This window comes from Haliotis cracherodii, unplaced genomic scaffold, assembly GCF_022045235.1.
Source record: "Haliotis cracherodii isolate W230 unplaced genomic scaffold, xgHalCrac1.p SCAF_1, whole genome shotgun sequence".
Lineage (NCBI taxonomy): Eukaryota > Metazoa > Mollusca > Gastropoda > Lepetellida > Haliotidae > Haliotis > Haliotis cracherodii.
Window position 1 is genome coordinate 70249740 of NW_027266264.1, and position 16636 is coordinate 70266375.

At 39.8% G+C, this 16636-nt stretch overlaps 1 protein-coding gene across 2 annotated transcripts in view; it reads left to right on the plus strand.

Moving 5' to 3' along the window:
* The window catches only part of LOC139468096 (protein FAM167A-like), a 21081-nt gene extending 13300 nt beyond the window's left edge, over positions 1-7781 (plus strand). For both annotated transcript variants that reach the window (XM_071249834.1, XM_071249824.1), the window contains exons 2-4: positions 2811-3020; positions 3259-3563; positions 6832-7781. In XM_071249834.1, coding sequence (XP_071105935.1) covers positions 2984-3020; positions 3259-3563; positions 6832-7089 — 600 coding nt within the window. In that variant the 5' untranslated portion in view covers positions 2811-2983 and the 3' untranslated portion in view covers positions 7090-7781. The remainder of the gene's footprint in view (positions 1-2810; positions 3021-3258; positions 3564-6831) is intronic.
* The last annotated feature ends 8855 nt before the right edge of the window (positions 7782-16636 follow it).

A 16636-nucleotide genomic window follows, 5' to 3' on the forward strand; every position in this document is an offset into this window, starting at 1 on the left:
AGTGGGGGTACAGGTTGGTAGGTGCCGCGATCGGTAGTTAAGTGGATAGATGTGCAGGTACATGAAAATAGGGGGTAGGCAGGTGATTGACAGGTGGACATGAACATAGAACTGGGGGTACAGGTTGGAGGTGCCGCGATCGGTAGTTTAGTGGATAGATGGGCAGGTACATGTAAATAGGGGGTAGGCAGGTGATTGACAGGTGGACATGTACATAGAAGTGGGGATACAGGTAGGTAGGTAGTTGGACAGATACATGCAGGTAGGTAGGTAGGTACTTAGATAGGTGGGTAGGAGGGACAGGTGGTAGATGCCGCGATAGGTAGGTACATGTAAGTAGGTAGATTGATAGGCAGGTACATGTAAATAGAGGAAAAGCAGTTGATTGACAGGTGGATATGTACATAGAAGTGGGGGTACAGTTAGGTAGGTAGTTGGACAGATATGCAGGTAGGTACTAAGATAGATGGGTAGGAGGAACAGGTGATCGTAGGTAGGTAGGTAGGTAGGTAGGTAGGTAGGTAGGTAGGTAGGTAGGTAGGTGGATGGGCACTCTGTGAAATATTATGGGTTCAAGTACAAAAACTTCCATTTTCATCATTCTTCATCATACGCACATAAATGTGACCCTTCTAATTTAGAAAAAGAAGTAGGTAGCTAAGAAGGCAGAATTCAAACCCCGTGAAATGACAATACATAGAGATGTACGGATGGGTAGGTAGACATATATTAAAAGTAAGGTAGACTTGGGTGTATGTTGTTTAACACATGTGATTCCCATCATCGTATCAAGCAATACGGCAGGGGTATGTTGATAGGACATCATCACGTCATCGATCCTGACCATCCGATCCATTTAGTCGCCTCTTACAACAAACATCGGTTACTGGGCACCTGTTGTAACCCGGAATCCCCACGGGGGTGTTGGGGGTAGATAGATATGTAGTTGTTGTTGTTGTTGTTTCCTGGCTCGTATACCTTTTTCTTCTTCTTTATTCCATGATTTAGTATCACATATACAAGTCACGGTTGTATAATTGAACTTTACATGCCTATACATGGCTAGAGGTTACAAGGGCTTTGTCTGTTCTGTTAGTAAAAACTAGTTTTCATATAATAGGAAGAGTAAATACAAATAGTAGAAATCAAGGAACAGTAAAGGAGTAAGAATAAGATACTGGTAGATGAGGGAGTGTTCAATTTGATCACACATATTATCTAATTATTAAGCGATAGTTTTGTCGCCAAACAATATATCCTAAAACTGATTTTCACCATTTCTATACGTTTCTATTTTATGTGTCTGTATGTGATGTTCAGCAGATGTTCAAAACGTTCTGTACATTAATATTTACATCTATATATGTTTTGTTGTGTGTTTGAATGTAGGGGATTTAATAGCATCCTATGTGCAGGGCTATCAAGTAGAAACGACCTATAATCTAAACCGACCAGTACGGTTGTGGTGGATTGTACCGTGTCACAAATTGCTGTATTAATTCCTGTACTTTGTTGCAAGTGAAGAAAATGTGTTCTAGCGTTCCAGGTCCATTGTCACAAACAGAACATGAACTGTTATCACATCTGCCTTGTTTGTGTAGTAAATCAGTAGTAATAATTCTGTGAATTAGTTTATATTGAACGTTATACGTTTTATTGTCAATTGTTGGTTCTAGAGTTAATTCAAAGCATCTAGATACGTATTCTCCTGTTACGGAGGTTTTTAATTTGATTTTTTCCCATTTTGAACTTAAGTAGTTTATATTTGAATTGATCTGTTTCTGAATCAGTTTATATAATACAAGGTTAAAGACGTCTGTGTCGCGAAGACGACCTCATATGTTCAACATATGTTCAGTGTTGTCCTGAGTGCGTCTTTCCATTTTCCCGGATGTGCTTTTTAAAGTTTGAATTGTGACAGGAAATTCACTTTCAGGTCAAATTTTCATTTTAACTCTTAAACTGTTTTAAGATTCCCGTTTGGTTTAAGAATCTGCTTCAATGCCTGAATACATTGTTTATGCCATCTTACAAAGTAGTTCATATCTTACAATGGCACGTTGTTTAAGGAAGAAAGTTTTACAAATTGATTACTAGCATTGTTCTCAATGTTATCTTCCTTAATTAAGCAACCGTTTGAGATCACATCTTTCCCAAACTTTGTTATCTACATTTCAAGTGATTGTATGAAGGTTTCGTGTTTAGAAGGGATACAGATGTATGTCGCCACGGGAGAAATAAAACAGACATGGCTCGTGCATGTCACATACATGTTGAATTCAACAACCTCCTTACCCATTGGATTTTCATGTATTTACAAAAGGCAACGTTATCGGTCATTTGAGTCCTCCTTCGCTGTAATCATTCGATAACATATTACGTTAAATTGTGTCACGCCCACCGGGTCGAATAAATTTAAAAATAGAGAGTTGAGCCGTTTAAAGTAGTTAGTATTTGGGCCAGGGGAAAAGGGGCATGATTGGGGTTTTAGTGTTCTTCCTCTCCATTTAGTCGCCTTTTATAACAAGCATCGGGTACTAGACATCAGTTCTAACCCGGAATCCCCACAACGATTTCAGGTAGGTAGGCTGATATATAGATATCCATTATGTAGGTAGTCAGGTAGGTATATTAAAGAAATAAACGCCGCGTGGGAGTTGTTTATCGTACAATAAAACACTGAAGGGAGAATAAACCATGAGACAGACTATTGGGTAGGGAGATGAAGATTGTCAGGTATACAGATGAGTAGATAGGCAGATAAAGATGTGCAGGTAGCCATAGCAACATCTCTTATTCTTCTGCAACAGCGACTGACCCCCACAGCAGCCTACAGGACAATTCGCGGACCTTGACACTGTAGACCGCAGAGGATACCCTTTACAAGTCACTAAAGCGGACCGGCTTTTGCAGAAGGCGGACATGACGTTTGGTGCCGGAATGGCCGTCGGGAGGGTAGGCGAGTGAGGCATACGTGGCGGTCATGGGCAGTCGTAAGAAGAGCACAGTTGTACCACCGTGTAAGTAGCCTGGTGTGTGTGTTTGTGTGTGTGTGTGTGTGTGTGTGTGTGTGTGTGTGTGTGTGTGTGTGTGTGTGTGTGTGTGTGTTGAATGACGTGCATGTGAAAGCATGTGAAAGAAACCATGTACGATGCAACACAAATCTTCATTTTCAATGAATGCGCCGAAAACGGAAATAACAAAAATTTAATTCACTCGTTGAGCAACCTCGTATTAGGTATGATATATATTTCATAGGTTACAGTCAGCTGGGTGTCATCGACGAGGACTCTGATGACGTCACGCTGAGACGCAGACATTTCCAGTATGACGTCATCCCGGAAACCCAAGAACCCTCGGATCTGGTTCAGGTGGTGGAGACCGCCAACAGGCTGAATTTGAGGACCCAGCGGGCGAGTATAACTGCCTGGAAGGCTCAGTTTGTTGGCACACCGCGCCTCCCGGACTTGAACCAAGGTGCAGAGGGTCGGGAAGATGCCAAGTTGACGACAGAGAGGAAGAGAAAGATCAACCAGGCGCTGGACTGGATCCGGACTGAACTGGTACAAACACCATATTAGTAGTCGCTGACATACTGGGGTCCGTGGTATCTGTAATTCCATCGATCCTTGCGTTCAAACCTTTCTCGAAACATGTCTCAATATTGTATTGACATCTCAATATTGTTGAACAATATTGACAGCTTCAGATTCATTTTATCGTAGATTGTTTTGCACTTTCAAGGTTAAAGCTGATTCTCAAGGTTAAATGAGACAACTGAAACACAATTAAATCTGGACGAGAATGGTCGAAGGGCATGTCATGGTATGCCAATTGCGTAGATCGATGCTCAAAATCCCAATCACTGGATTGTCGGGTCTAGATTCGATTATTTACAGACCGCCGTCATATAACTGGAATATTGCTGAGTGCGCCTTTAAACAAATACATACGACCGCGGTATCGTAAATGAATTCTCCAAATAGTTTGTTTACGCACATTCCAGCTTAACTATAAACACGGTGCGATGGAGCTCTACTTGACGAAATGCTGGAAGACTTGGATTCCAAGTGTACAATATCCGAGTTAACCGCCGTAAGGTTCGTTAGGACGCGCATGATAGGAATGTGACGTCAGTATCGTTCTTAAAACACATCAGTAATGACATCGGTTAGTGTGAAGCATTAACGTCATGAGGTAAAGATGTTGGCAAATTTTAAAACGGGTCTAAATACTCATAATACATAGGCCTATAGCATACAACAGAAATCAGTTTCAAGTGGTTGCTATGCAGTGCAATTCTTTCAACAGCATCGCATACTGGATACACATGGAAAAGTGGCGAAGTGTACACGTTTCATCAGTAGACACTGAAGTTTTAAACTGAAACTGTTATAGGCATGACCAATTCTATACATGTGTTGCAAACAATGTCATCTCACATCCTTTACCTCAGACCCGTACACAAGAATATAACAACCAAATCTAAGGTTTTCCAGTAGAAGCGATACAAAAGCGACCCTTGCCATGAGGAATATCTCCTAAAAACTGTACTGTGAGCATGTTTTTTTTAATCACCTACATAATGGCACTATCGATGGCACCCGTCACAAACACATGCAATAGCAAGTCAAAATAGGGAATTTCATCGGACATCACTTTTGTCACTGATGAGTCAGATTTGGTTATGTCCTCCGTATATTTACCATAAAACATTTTAATTTTTTTACTGAGGCCTTGAATGTTGTCTGACCGTCGTATGGCGTCTCTTTGTAATTTTCATAGAAAGAGCATACTCGACTGTAACTCACTGATATCGTTTCTTCTATTTCTAGTTCACGTGAGTAAATGAGGGAATTGGTTATTTGACCCAGAACTGAACGATTTCCTTGAAGCTTAATTTAAATTTCTTCGCTAAATTCACATGTAGTTGTTTGCAAATCCGAGCAAAAATTCCCATTCATATGCATAAGAAGCATATAAACAAAATCACAATTGGTGTCCATTAAGATGCCTACTTCTCTCAAAATTAGGAAGCACAGCATTTCACATTTCATTTTCTAAGTAAGCTTTCCTTTTTGAAAAAGTGTCCTGAATCCTTTCCTTGAGTTTGCCGTGTAGTTATGAGTACATGTTTATTTCTTAACGCCGCATCAGCAATTTTGCAGCTATTCGCGACTGTCGTGTAGGATAATGGTGTACATAGTCGACATCGTCAACTTTTTTTCAAATTATATAGTACTCAAAGATGAACGTTCTTGGTTTGTGATGCAGCTCTATTACTGTGTAAATTCTGGTTCACTTTATAACATCATGCGACTCCGATCAATGTACGTGCTGTGAGTACTTCAAAAGGTTCCCCGTGGTAAATTCACTTTCATTTCTTGAAAATCCTGTTCAATTATTTAAAGCTATAACTTCTGTCTTGTTGGTATGAACTGTTAGATTCCATAATGAATAATAACATTGCAAAGATTTATTAAAGTTTGTAAGCCACTTATCGTGATGTCTTGGCAATATCATCTGCAAACCGACGAAGAAATACAGTTTGGGATTCTGGATGGAGTTTTGTTAATCTTTAAAATTCTATTGTATTGAACGCACAACGAATTCGTTTATAAAGAAGGAGATAATAAATTGACTTAAAATACTTCCTTGACGCGCATCAATATTACATACACGCTTCTCAGAAAGAAAGCCATTGTTGTGAAAACACGTTGAACTTTTTGATAAATATTTCTTAAAATTTCCCAATCTTGCTACACATGTTATGTTATCATGCATGTTGGCATAGGAACAACTTGCTAAGTGGTACAACATGAAGTTCATTTGAAAATAGTCTGCACTGACAGTTGATATGCACTGTTTGTGTGAGTGAGTGAGTTTGGTTTAACGCCGCTTTTAACAGTATTCAAGTTATATCACGGCGTGTTAGTTTAATGTGGGAGGAAAGCCCGAAGTGATGCAGGTCTCAGACGTTTACTACTTCGGTGAAACCCACGAGCACGGGTATGGTGCTGACAAACCTAGAAACATAATCGGGGCGAACCGGGATTCGAACCCACAATCACAGGTTTCTGGCGTGCCCAAGGGACGCAACTCTGCACAGCGAATCGCGGCGCCTTAGACGACTGGGCCACCCGTGCCCCCCTGTTTGTGTGAGCAACGTGAGACCATGTTCATACTGTATAGGGAGCAGGTATGTCTCAAAGGTCTAAGGCTCCATAACTGTCTTCGTCACGATATGGCTGAAATATTGCCGATGTGACGTAAAGCTTTAACTCACTCACTCACTCACTCCATAACTGTTTGTACGGAGTTGTATCCCTTGGTTGGAAACCCAGATTGGTCCCGATTGTGACTCTTGACCAGTCCCCATCACACCAATTCTCGTAGAATTATGAAAGCGGTAAATGTTAATGACATAGGTCATTTTGGTGTTTCCTCTATAGTAAGCTGGTACGCCGGCAGACTCCGTCACTACTACAACAACAACAACAGCAACAACAACTACTACTACTACCAGTGCAATTCTTAGGCGAGCTGTTTTCCATCTACTGTGTGGTTGCTCAAAGCACTCATGGTCAATGGATCAGTGTGTACTCAACAGTTATTCTCAGAACACAAGCTGCCTGTTAGGCGCTAGAAGGTGAATTGTCATCTTATCCTACCGGGTACCCCTTCACTGCTAGGTGAACAGGGGCATATTTGAACAAAGTCACTTGCCCAAGGAGACACCACATTAATAGTCAATAATATTGTTCAAAGCGGCAGTTAACTCACTCACAGTGCCCTCGATATACACTGCCTCACTTCTTTCTCTCTGTTTAGCTCGAACTGAGACGACAGGACCAATCCCTTGCCAGACAGCTGCTGGGAATCCGCCGTGATATATCCCACCTACGTCTGTCCAGAAGCTGTGAGGAGCACGAAGATATGTTAGAGGATGCTCAGATTGGAATGGAGGAGTTTCACGAACTGTCACGAGTTTTAGACATACCATACGAGGGACCCTCCTCCCCAGTCCCCCTGAAACAGTTGGGCGTGACAAAAATGAACATCAGTATCCGTCGTTTCTCTACCTGCTGATGAGGCGAGATCGTGACATCCCATTGAAGAGGATGTCATCCTGGCAGCTTCACTGTTTTTAAGGTTAAATTTGTACATCATCCGTTCATTGTGTCAGTGTCATGTTCAGATCCACTACTCAACAACGACAACAACGTAGTGAAACCCATTTGTTTAGACAGCGGCAAGAAATAGGCCAGTTATTGTGAGATGGCTGTGATAATACACGCACATTACCGTGGTCTCGACTAGGGTGGTGCCTGGATATCTAGAGTGGAATCCATCTGGGTTCGTATCTTGACTAACACAAAAGGCGTTTAACATCAACGGTTATCCAACACATGCAATGGTATATGATCACATTGATATATCAGACAAGAATTGCCGTCTAACAGTATGTGTGTGTGTTCAACAAGATCATGTGACCATCGGTCCTCTCAATGTTCACTGGGAGCATGTGACCTTCTGTAATAGGTTTCGTTCACTGAAAGCATGTATCTACCACCAGTGGTTTGTATTCAGGACGATCATGTGACTGCAATGGGAAGTGTTCAACATGATCATATGACCAGCAGTTATTATAGGCTTGTGTTAAATAAAAGCATGTGATATCAGTAATATGTTTGCCTAAGAGAAAGGCTATTAACAGGCAATTGGAGAAAATGTTCCTTTCAGAGAAGAGAAAATGGTCATCATCGAAAAGTTTCAGACAAAGTGGAAGGTCGTCATTGATAAGTTTCAGACAAAGTGGATGGTCATCATCGATAAGTTTCAGACAAATTTGTTGGTCATCATCGCTTAGTTTCAGACAAAGTTGATGGTCATCATCGTTTAGTTTCAGACAAAGTTGATGGTCATTATCGCTTAGTTTCAGACAAAGTTGTAGTCATCATCGCTTAGTTTCAGACAAAGTTGATGGTCATCATCGCTTAGTTTCAGACAAAGTTGATGGTCATCATCGCTTAGTTTCAGACAAAGTGGATGGTCATCATCGATAAGTTTCAGACAAAGTGGATGGTCATCATCGATAAGTTTCAGACAAAGTTGATGGTCATCATCGCTTAGTTTCAGACAAAGTTGATGGTCATCATCGCTTAGTTTCAGACAAAGTTGATGGTCATTATCGATAAGTTTCAGACAAAGTTGATGGTCATCATCGCTTAGTTTCAGACAAAGTTGATGGTCATCATCGCTTAGTTTCAGACAAAGTTGATGGTCATTATCGATACGTTTCAGACAAAGTTGATGGTCATTATCGATAAGTTTCAGACAAAGTGGATGGTCATTATCGATAAGATTCAGACAAAGTTGATGGTCACCAGCAATGTATAAGATAGTGAAACGAATGAAAGAAAATCTGCACATTAAGGGTTCAGAGACATATCCGGAATTTCTTCGTTTGTGTTTCTGTCTTATGTATTTTGATCAATCGCAGTTAATTGTTCTAACTGGGTACATACAGTTTAATGCATTACATTTAAAACCTAATACATCCCACCTATTGATGATGCTGACTTTAATTCAGATACATTTTATTTCATTGCTACCGGGCCATCGGTTATTGGCTTAGCTGACTCTAACTGAATGTATTATATTCGGGAGGAATAATTCATCTGGTAGCCAAAACATAATTACATAATTTGAAAAATTCCCCTCCACTGATTAACCCACCTGAGCTGGAAATAAAAGAGACCAGTGAAACCTCCACATCTGTTTCATATTGAGATCTATGTACGAATATTGTGAGAGACAAAGATCTATCCACAAGTCTGTATGACAAGAAGGATGACTTCAATATACCAGTAGTCAACTTCCTTTTATGTCCAAAAATATTCCAGCAGCCCCAGCCTTTGGTGTCTATCGCGTATGCTCTTTCAACTAGGATTTCAACGAGCGTCGTGCGAGACACGATATTTCTCATGATTTTGGAAAAGGTTAATCGCTTTTATTTATTGGCATTATATAGCAACATCCCACACCATCAGTTTAAGATAGTAAAAGTTAGTCTAGTTCTGTCTGTTCAGAGCTGATAGAAGACAGCTCACCGCCAAGAGATCGAACGCATGTTGCGTTCAGGAGCTCGTTTCATATGGTGGAGAAGGTGTTATGGTGTGGGGAGGAATTTGTAGGCAGGAGAGACCATCACTGATCATCGTTAACGGAAATATGACCGCTCACAACGTTAAGGTTAGTAAAAGGTGAACAAGTGAACGAGGCAGCAGTAAAATATCCGTGCACAGCTGTGTAAAGTAACAGTCCCTCCCTGTCCGTCCCGTGGGGGTTATATATTTCACGCGATAAACTGAACTTGGAGGTGAACGTGCAGTGTGAGGTTTCAAATATAAAAGTTACATGAAACGGTAAACGAGCTCTAATCACTTATGTTTTTATTTATTCCACCATGACGAAATGTTATTTTTCAATATGATCTCCTTTGACTTCAATACATTTTGTCCATCAAAGCTCAAGCTCCGTTGTCTCTGTCCAACAGAAGTGCTCCTCAGGCAGGTCTGGTTATGTCCTCATCTACAGCTGCAGCCACTGTACCGTACACAGGAGCATTGACCAGAATCAATGGCACATCTGAACGCATTCGTGACCAACTCGTGGTATTCCGGGACAGTCGGTTACGGAAAGGGGCGAGTGGTGACGAATGATCTGAACGGAGCGTTCCTCGTTGAGCGTTGACAACTTCCTTCAACTAGCGGGCCCGAGAAGCGGGTCTTCAGCAACCCATGCTTGCTGTAAAAGGCGACTATGCTTGTCGTAAGAGGCGACTAACGGGATCGGTAGGTCAGGCTCGCTGATTTGGTTGATGCATGTCATCGATCCCAATTGCGTGGATCGATGTTCATGCTGTTAATCACTGGATTGTCTGGTCCAGACTCGATTACTTACAGACCGCCGTCATATAGCTGGAATATTCCTGAGTGCGGCGTTAGACAACAAACAAACAAACAAACAACTGTCACCTAGCATAGTTCTGTGATATAGCATTACCCCCTGATAGGCGTACCTCGCTGTAGATAGTTTATCACGAATATCACCTGACTGTCCCAGGAAAACAACTCCGTCCACCCGCTTGTACTTCTATGGTAGGGGTGGGGCCAAATGAATTTTGACTCTGAATTTAAGGGACGGACCCAAGTCTTATCCTGGGTTACACTTTGATCAAACATTTATCAGAATAATGATGACACATTCAGTCGGGTCAGCTTCTGAGATAGTGTCAACATTTTGCTCATGTGGAGTGTGTCAGTTAAGATGGACTTCACCGACCCCAAACTGATCCCATTAGTGTCAGCCATATGCTGAGTTTTAACACGTGGGTGAGCCGTGGTATGCGGTGGCATCCTCCACATGAGCAGCAGACGTGTCATCGTCCTTACGACCACACCTGAGGTCAACTTCTGTGCTACTTCTGCCTCGCTAAAACTCAACAGTCCATTTTTTAACAGTTGAATATGAAGGGCAGATATCTCCTTGCGTACTTTTCATATCTCGTTTGTTTACTGTGGTCTACGTGTCCTTGAATGAAGGTATTTATTCGTAGCGCTTTTCTCAGTCTGTTTGTTGTTTTATTATTTTTTCACAGTTCCTCGAACCCTGTCATATTCTCCCGTTGACATAGAGAAGACAGATACAGTTATAAGTCTGTAACTTAGTGTTATGTATTCCCAGAGATGTTCCTTCTTCATACACGTGGTGGAATCTAACTGTATTTGGCACCGCTAAGTCCATCATCAAAAGAAAGCCTTGCAATGTTTAGTTATACCCGGAGGCACGGGAGGCCCAGTCGTCTAAGGCGCCGTGATTCGCTGTTCTGAGTTGCGTCCCTTGGGCACGCCAGAAACCTGTGATTGTGGGTTCGAATCCCGGTTCGCCCCGATTATGTTTCTAGGTTTGTCAGCACCACACCCTTGCTCGTGGGTTTCACCGAAGTGGTAAACGTCTGAGACCTGCACCACTTCGGGCTTTCCTCCCACATTAAGCTGACACGCCGTGATATAACTGGAATACTGTTAAAAGCGGCGTTAAACCCAACTCACTCACTATTATGACGTCACCGTGCACATTGTGACGCATAAGATATTACATCATAGTCCGAAAAAAGACCCGCCACATTTCAAGCACTTCCTCGTTCATCAAGCTTCACATAGAATCTCAGACAATTTCAAACGTGTTCCCTGATCAAAATGCATTGCTACACACACGTTCAATATTACAGTAGACACCAGCTCTGCATTTTGTAACATATATTTTTACATATCTGTTATTTCAAAAAGCCTGTCATCAATGATTGAAAAAGACTCACATTTTAATAAATGCGGATGTCAAATCAGCTGTTTTTTTATCAGAGGTGGTTATAGTTATTTGAAACCTTTGAACTAACCAATCAGAATCGAGTATTTCTCAAATTCATAGTAAAACAATCATGCTGGGCAAAATGTCAAAACCTGATATCAGTAACTTTCATGAAGAGAGTAAATTCATGTTTGGCTGCAAGTTTGGAGAGACCTTTCATTTCTGAACTGTTTTAATGGATGCAAAAGATAGTGACTCATTGTGACAACATCATAAATGCACTTTATTAAAGATCTTCACATTTATTAAATCTTTGGGCCTAATCTATTGGTGACATTGACCAAAACAGTCTCGTCCCAAGTTGAGCGTTGCTACTTTTCAATTGTTTTTTTTCGACACAATGTAAAATCCTTCTTTACTATATTCGTATCTGTTTACCATCATATAAATCTAGGAACCGCAATCCATATCCAAAATATTAGTTTCTTCTGTACTTTTCTTAATTGTAAGAGAAATAAATGTCCCAAACTTAGGCGTTTAACTTCCCCAGTCTGCCTGTTATATTATTTATTTACCGTCTTTGGCCTTCTACGTCTGGCCTTCATCGGTATGATTTGGCTCTGAGTCAGTGGTTATCATTATTCAATCTGAAGTTGTTGTTTTTTGTTGTTGTTTTTGTTGTTTTGTTGTTGTTGGTATGACACATCTTTATTAATGATTTAACATGACAGTTATCGAATGTTTCGATTTATCTGTTATGAAAAAGGTCTATACAAAACCACACCAACGCTAAACAGTGTTCCTGATAAGCTCTGCACTACAGTTTTGTACAAAATGACAACAGTAGGCTCTCTCCTCACAGTAAACTTGTAGCCTCCATCTAGCACTAGGTGTTCAGAATCACTACAACCAAACATTAACCAGCCTCCAACAACTTTATTTTCAAAAGATCTTAAATCGTTGTTGTTGGCCAAGTCGGAGAAGCTAGCCCAAAGACTTCAACCTATTCTAAATCCCTGTTTATCAATCTGAAGTATGTACAACACTGATGCTACATTGTTCTAGTGTCCACACTGTTACCGAGTTTACAAGACAGTACAAAATGATAATTCATATAGAATATTTTTGCTTTCAACAGAAATGAATGTTATCTGGCTCATGACATATACTTCCTGCATTCATGGAACATCCACTGATGTAATTAAAAATTAAAAATGTCATATTCTGGTACTGTCGGTTACCATATTAAAAGTAACTGATTGATTTACTGATTACTGAATGAAAAAGTCTTATTGAGCGTCAGCAGAAGTTAGGTCAACATTTCATTCAATTTGATAGATATGACGACTTCGTGTTGTTTTTAATACGTTTTTACCATTAGAGAAAGATTAATTTTGAACATAAATGGCGACAGCATGAGATGTTTTGTTTACAGTATGGACATTTTCTTAAGTATCGGAAAGATAAATCAGATTCTATATTAATATTCTTTGATATGTGTGGTTTGTTTTTCAGCATACGTCTATGATTGCATAATGGTGCAGATTAGAATTTTGAAAGGAAATATTTCAATATTACATTAATCTTAAACTTTACAATCACGGTAATAGATTGCACAAATATTGTCATTCTGCTCAATGATTTATTTTTCTTTTAAATGACAAAATAATATCATTTTTCATTTATTGGAGCACTATCACTATTTGCAAATGAACGAAACGATCACATTGATTTTTTTAAATATCATGCACTTAAACAGAGACATGTATCTACAATTTAATATCGAGGTATCAAACATAAAATTCTCATCTCCCATACCATCACTAACCATGTCCTGTTTTTTTTTTATTGTGCTTCTGGGTGGATGATTCATTATTTTCTTTCAAAATAAGCCATCTAAAATATGTCATAGCTAAAATGTTTATCTGTATTTCTTAAGTAAGAAGCTCAAATAGTTAAAATAATGACCACACTGTAATGTCAGATGCCCTTGGTGTTGCTTTGTCACAGATATTATTTGATGGCTTCCTGTAAAACATTTTACCATTTTATAGGGAGTATAAGAAGAAAAACGACGAGTGGGAGTTTTTTGTCGTACAACCAAACACTGCAGGGAGAAACAACCATGAGCGGCGCATCTAAACCCTATTGTAAACCTGTCGTATTTTTTAATCGTAAAAGATTACCGTATAATGGATGTTGGTTGGTTTGTTGTTAATGCCGCACTCAGCAATATTCCAGCTATATAACGGCGGTCTGTAAATAATCGAGTCTGGACCAGACAATCCAGTGATTGATATCATGGGCATCGATCCACGCAATTGGGATACGATGACATGCATCAACCAAATAAGCGAGCCTGACCACCCGATCCCTTTAGTCGCCTTTTACGACAAGCACAGTCGGCTTTTACGGCAAGCATGGGTTGCTGAAGACCTATTCTACCCCGGATCTTCACGGGTCTATAATGGATGTACCTATAAACTACTTAACGCATGATTAATACTTTGGTTAGAAGAATGTGGAACAACTCAATCGAAGTCTCATAAATATTGAACACACATATTGTACCATTCTTTGCTGCTTGGAAAAGCATATAAATCTGCCTTTTAACTCAAAGTACATGTATAAGATAGCTTTGCGATAAACCGCAGTGAGCAATGTCTTATTGTACGATAAACAACGACTACGAGTCGTTTATTTCTTATATGAGATATCAACATTTTGTACATCCTCTTTCAGGATGTTGATAAAATGCACAAGATTTAAAAATAGTTACCTGAATTTTAATAATGATGACTCTCTGAATAGAATCCGACCTCGGCAATGTCCATTTTATGAACAGGTGGGTTAAGTTTGGTATTTCCCGCATATTCTCACTGTCCACACGTCTATTATCTGTACCGTTTCTCCTAAAACCGATTGTCATATCTCTCTCACTTTTGTATGCGATCGTTCGGTCACAGCGTTTATCTGCGTAGCCCAGCTAAATCTATGGCGAACAATTCTCTAGACACTTCCCTCTAAAAAATAACGTCGTCGAATACATGACATAATCAAGTTGCGAGCGCATTTTCGAATCTCCAGACATGACGTCATGAAACAATGTTTTATCGTGAAATAAAGCACGCTTCGTTCTTCATTGTTCTTAGTGGTTTATAGCGTAGCTTAACAATATATATATATATATATATATATATATATATATATATATATATATATATATATATATATATCATATAATGGGTAGGTTTCTCGGCAGGATAAAGCCAACGGATAAAAACGATATCCGTTGGGGTCATATGCGGATAGAGATGCAAATATCAAAGGTCAAGTAGGGACTACTTTCAGTGTTTATAAACAAACATGGCGTCGCACTTGTCATTCGGCGATCGAGTCAGAATTAACCATCGTGAATCTGGATAAACTACAAGGATAATTGATACAATTATTTTAAAAAAAACGTCTTATATACTGAAAGTCAGTGTCGAACTGCGACGTAACTAAGGCATTTTATAAGTTTGGGCAACTTTGGAGATATAAATTTCGAAACAATTTTGCGAGGGCACGAGGCCTAGCCAAGCGGGATCAGAAGCCATATCTGTGCTTGTAGACCTCTGCGGCTTGAAACCTTTTCCACAAATAAAAATAGTTGGGTTTAGGCGAAATATGTATGAATTGTTACCTTGTTTCGTTTTGGCGCTGTGTATACTTCTGACTACAGGCCGACTGTGAACAATCACTGGCCGTGATGTCTCATAGACTAGGGTTAGAGTAGCTTCCCTTTGACAAAGGGCAGTTACTCTAGCGGACAGACCGATGGATTGTCGCGAAAGGCAAGTAAAAACAATTGTTGTTTTGCGTATATGTTGCTTCGCCACTGTATAAGAAACAGATTTGTTTGAACTATATTGGCTACTGTCACTGTCCGACTGACACATCACCTTCCCTGTGACGTAATAGATATTAATGCGCGCATTCCAGGAAAACTCGCAATGTTTAGGTAATGTTTGTGAGTGAGGGGAAGCGATTTTCAAGCACAGAATTGAAGAAAGACATTATATGATAAAGAGGTTATCACGCTTGTGTGTTTAGGGATGGTAAATATCCTGTATTAGGAATAAACACTATGTATTTAGCTCGCCAAGGCTCGCTAAATATAATGTTTATCCTAATGCAGGATATTTACCATCCCCAAACACACTCGCGTGATAACCTCGATCTCTCTCTCTCTCTCTCTCTCTCTCTCTCTCTCTCTATATATATATATATATATATATATATATACAGTGGTAGTAACTGATATACTATGTTCATGCATTGACAGCAGCCAAATGGGTGAAAAACGCTGTGACAGTGGTCTAATGCATGGGTGATAAACATGCAGTTGCAGTTGTAACCCCATGAGCGACACAGGCGCGGTATTATTGGCTTAATTATTGGGGAATACAGTACTTTAATAGCAGTCTATATATGTCCTGTGCAACACTGAACCAGTTGATAGACCAATAACGTTCACATATACATCACCATGCCATCTCGTCAGGACATCTCTTGTCTATGAGAGGTTTTGCGAGAATCCGCGATATTGGAATTGTCAAATTTACTGTGACAATTAAACTCTATCCCCCTAGGCCTAAATAAATTGCTCACTCACCCATAGAGTATAGATTCGGGATTTTTTTCAGGGTCCATATAGCATTGTGTAGTTCCTTAGCAGATGTTGTTTGATTACAATAAGATCCAATAATGCATTCTAATATTAACCATTCAAAATATGGCGTGTCAAAATGACGCTATTCCAGTATACATACCCACTGTGCAAATAAATTATTTTGCGAACCAGCTTTATAGATTGCAAACCGATGTTTTAACCTACGATGCCTAATAAGAACGTATAAATGAAAAAACGACATGGTTCATGCACACATGTGAATTCCTGTTTGTGAATTGTTAATTTATCAGGAGCAGATATATTGAAAACGAGTTGTATTTGAGACAAATTAATACCGTTATACACCAGCTGTTGTAACAGCTGGAGAGTACTTAATATCACATACATATTAAATTATATGAGTTGTTTGAATAAGAACTAAGAATATTTATCTGACAATTGTTGAGTTTCATTCCCCACATGAGTGAGTGTGTGTGTGCCGGACCGTCTATATTTGCAACACTACTTTTCATTGGTCCGTTGCTTGTCAGCTGTTAAAAATCGCACCAATGAAACCCTGCGTGTTATAAAATCTTGTGGTCTCACTAA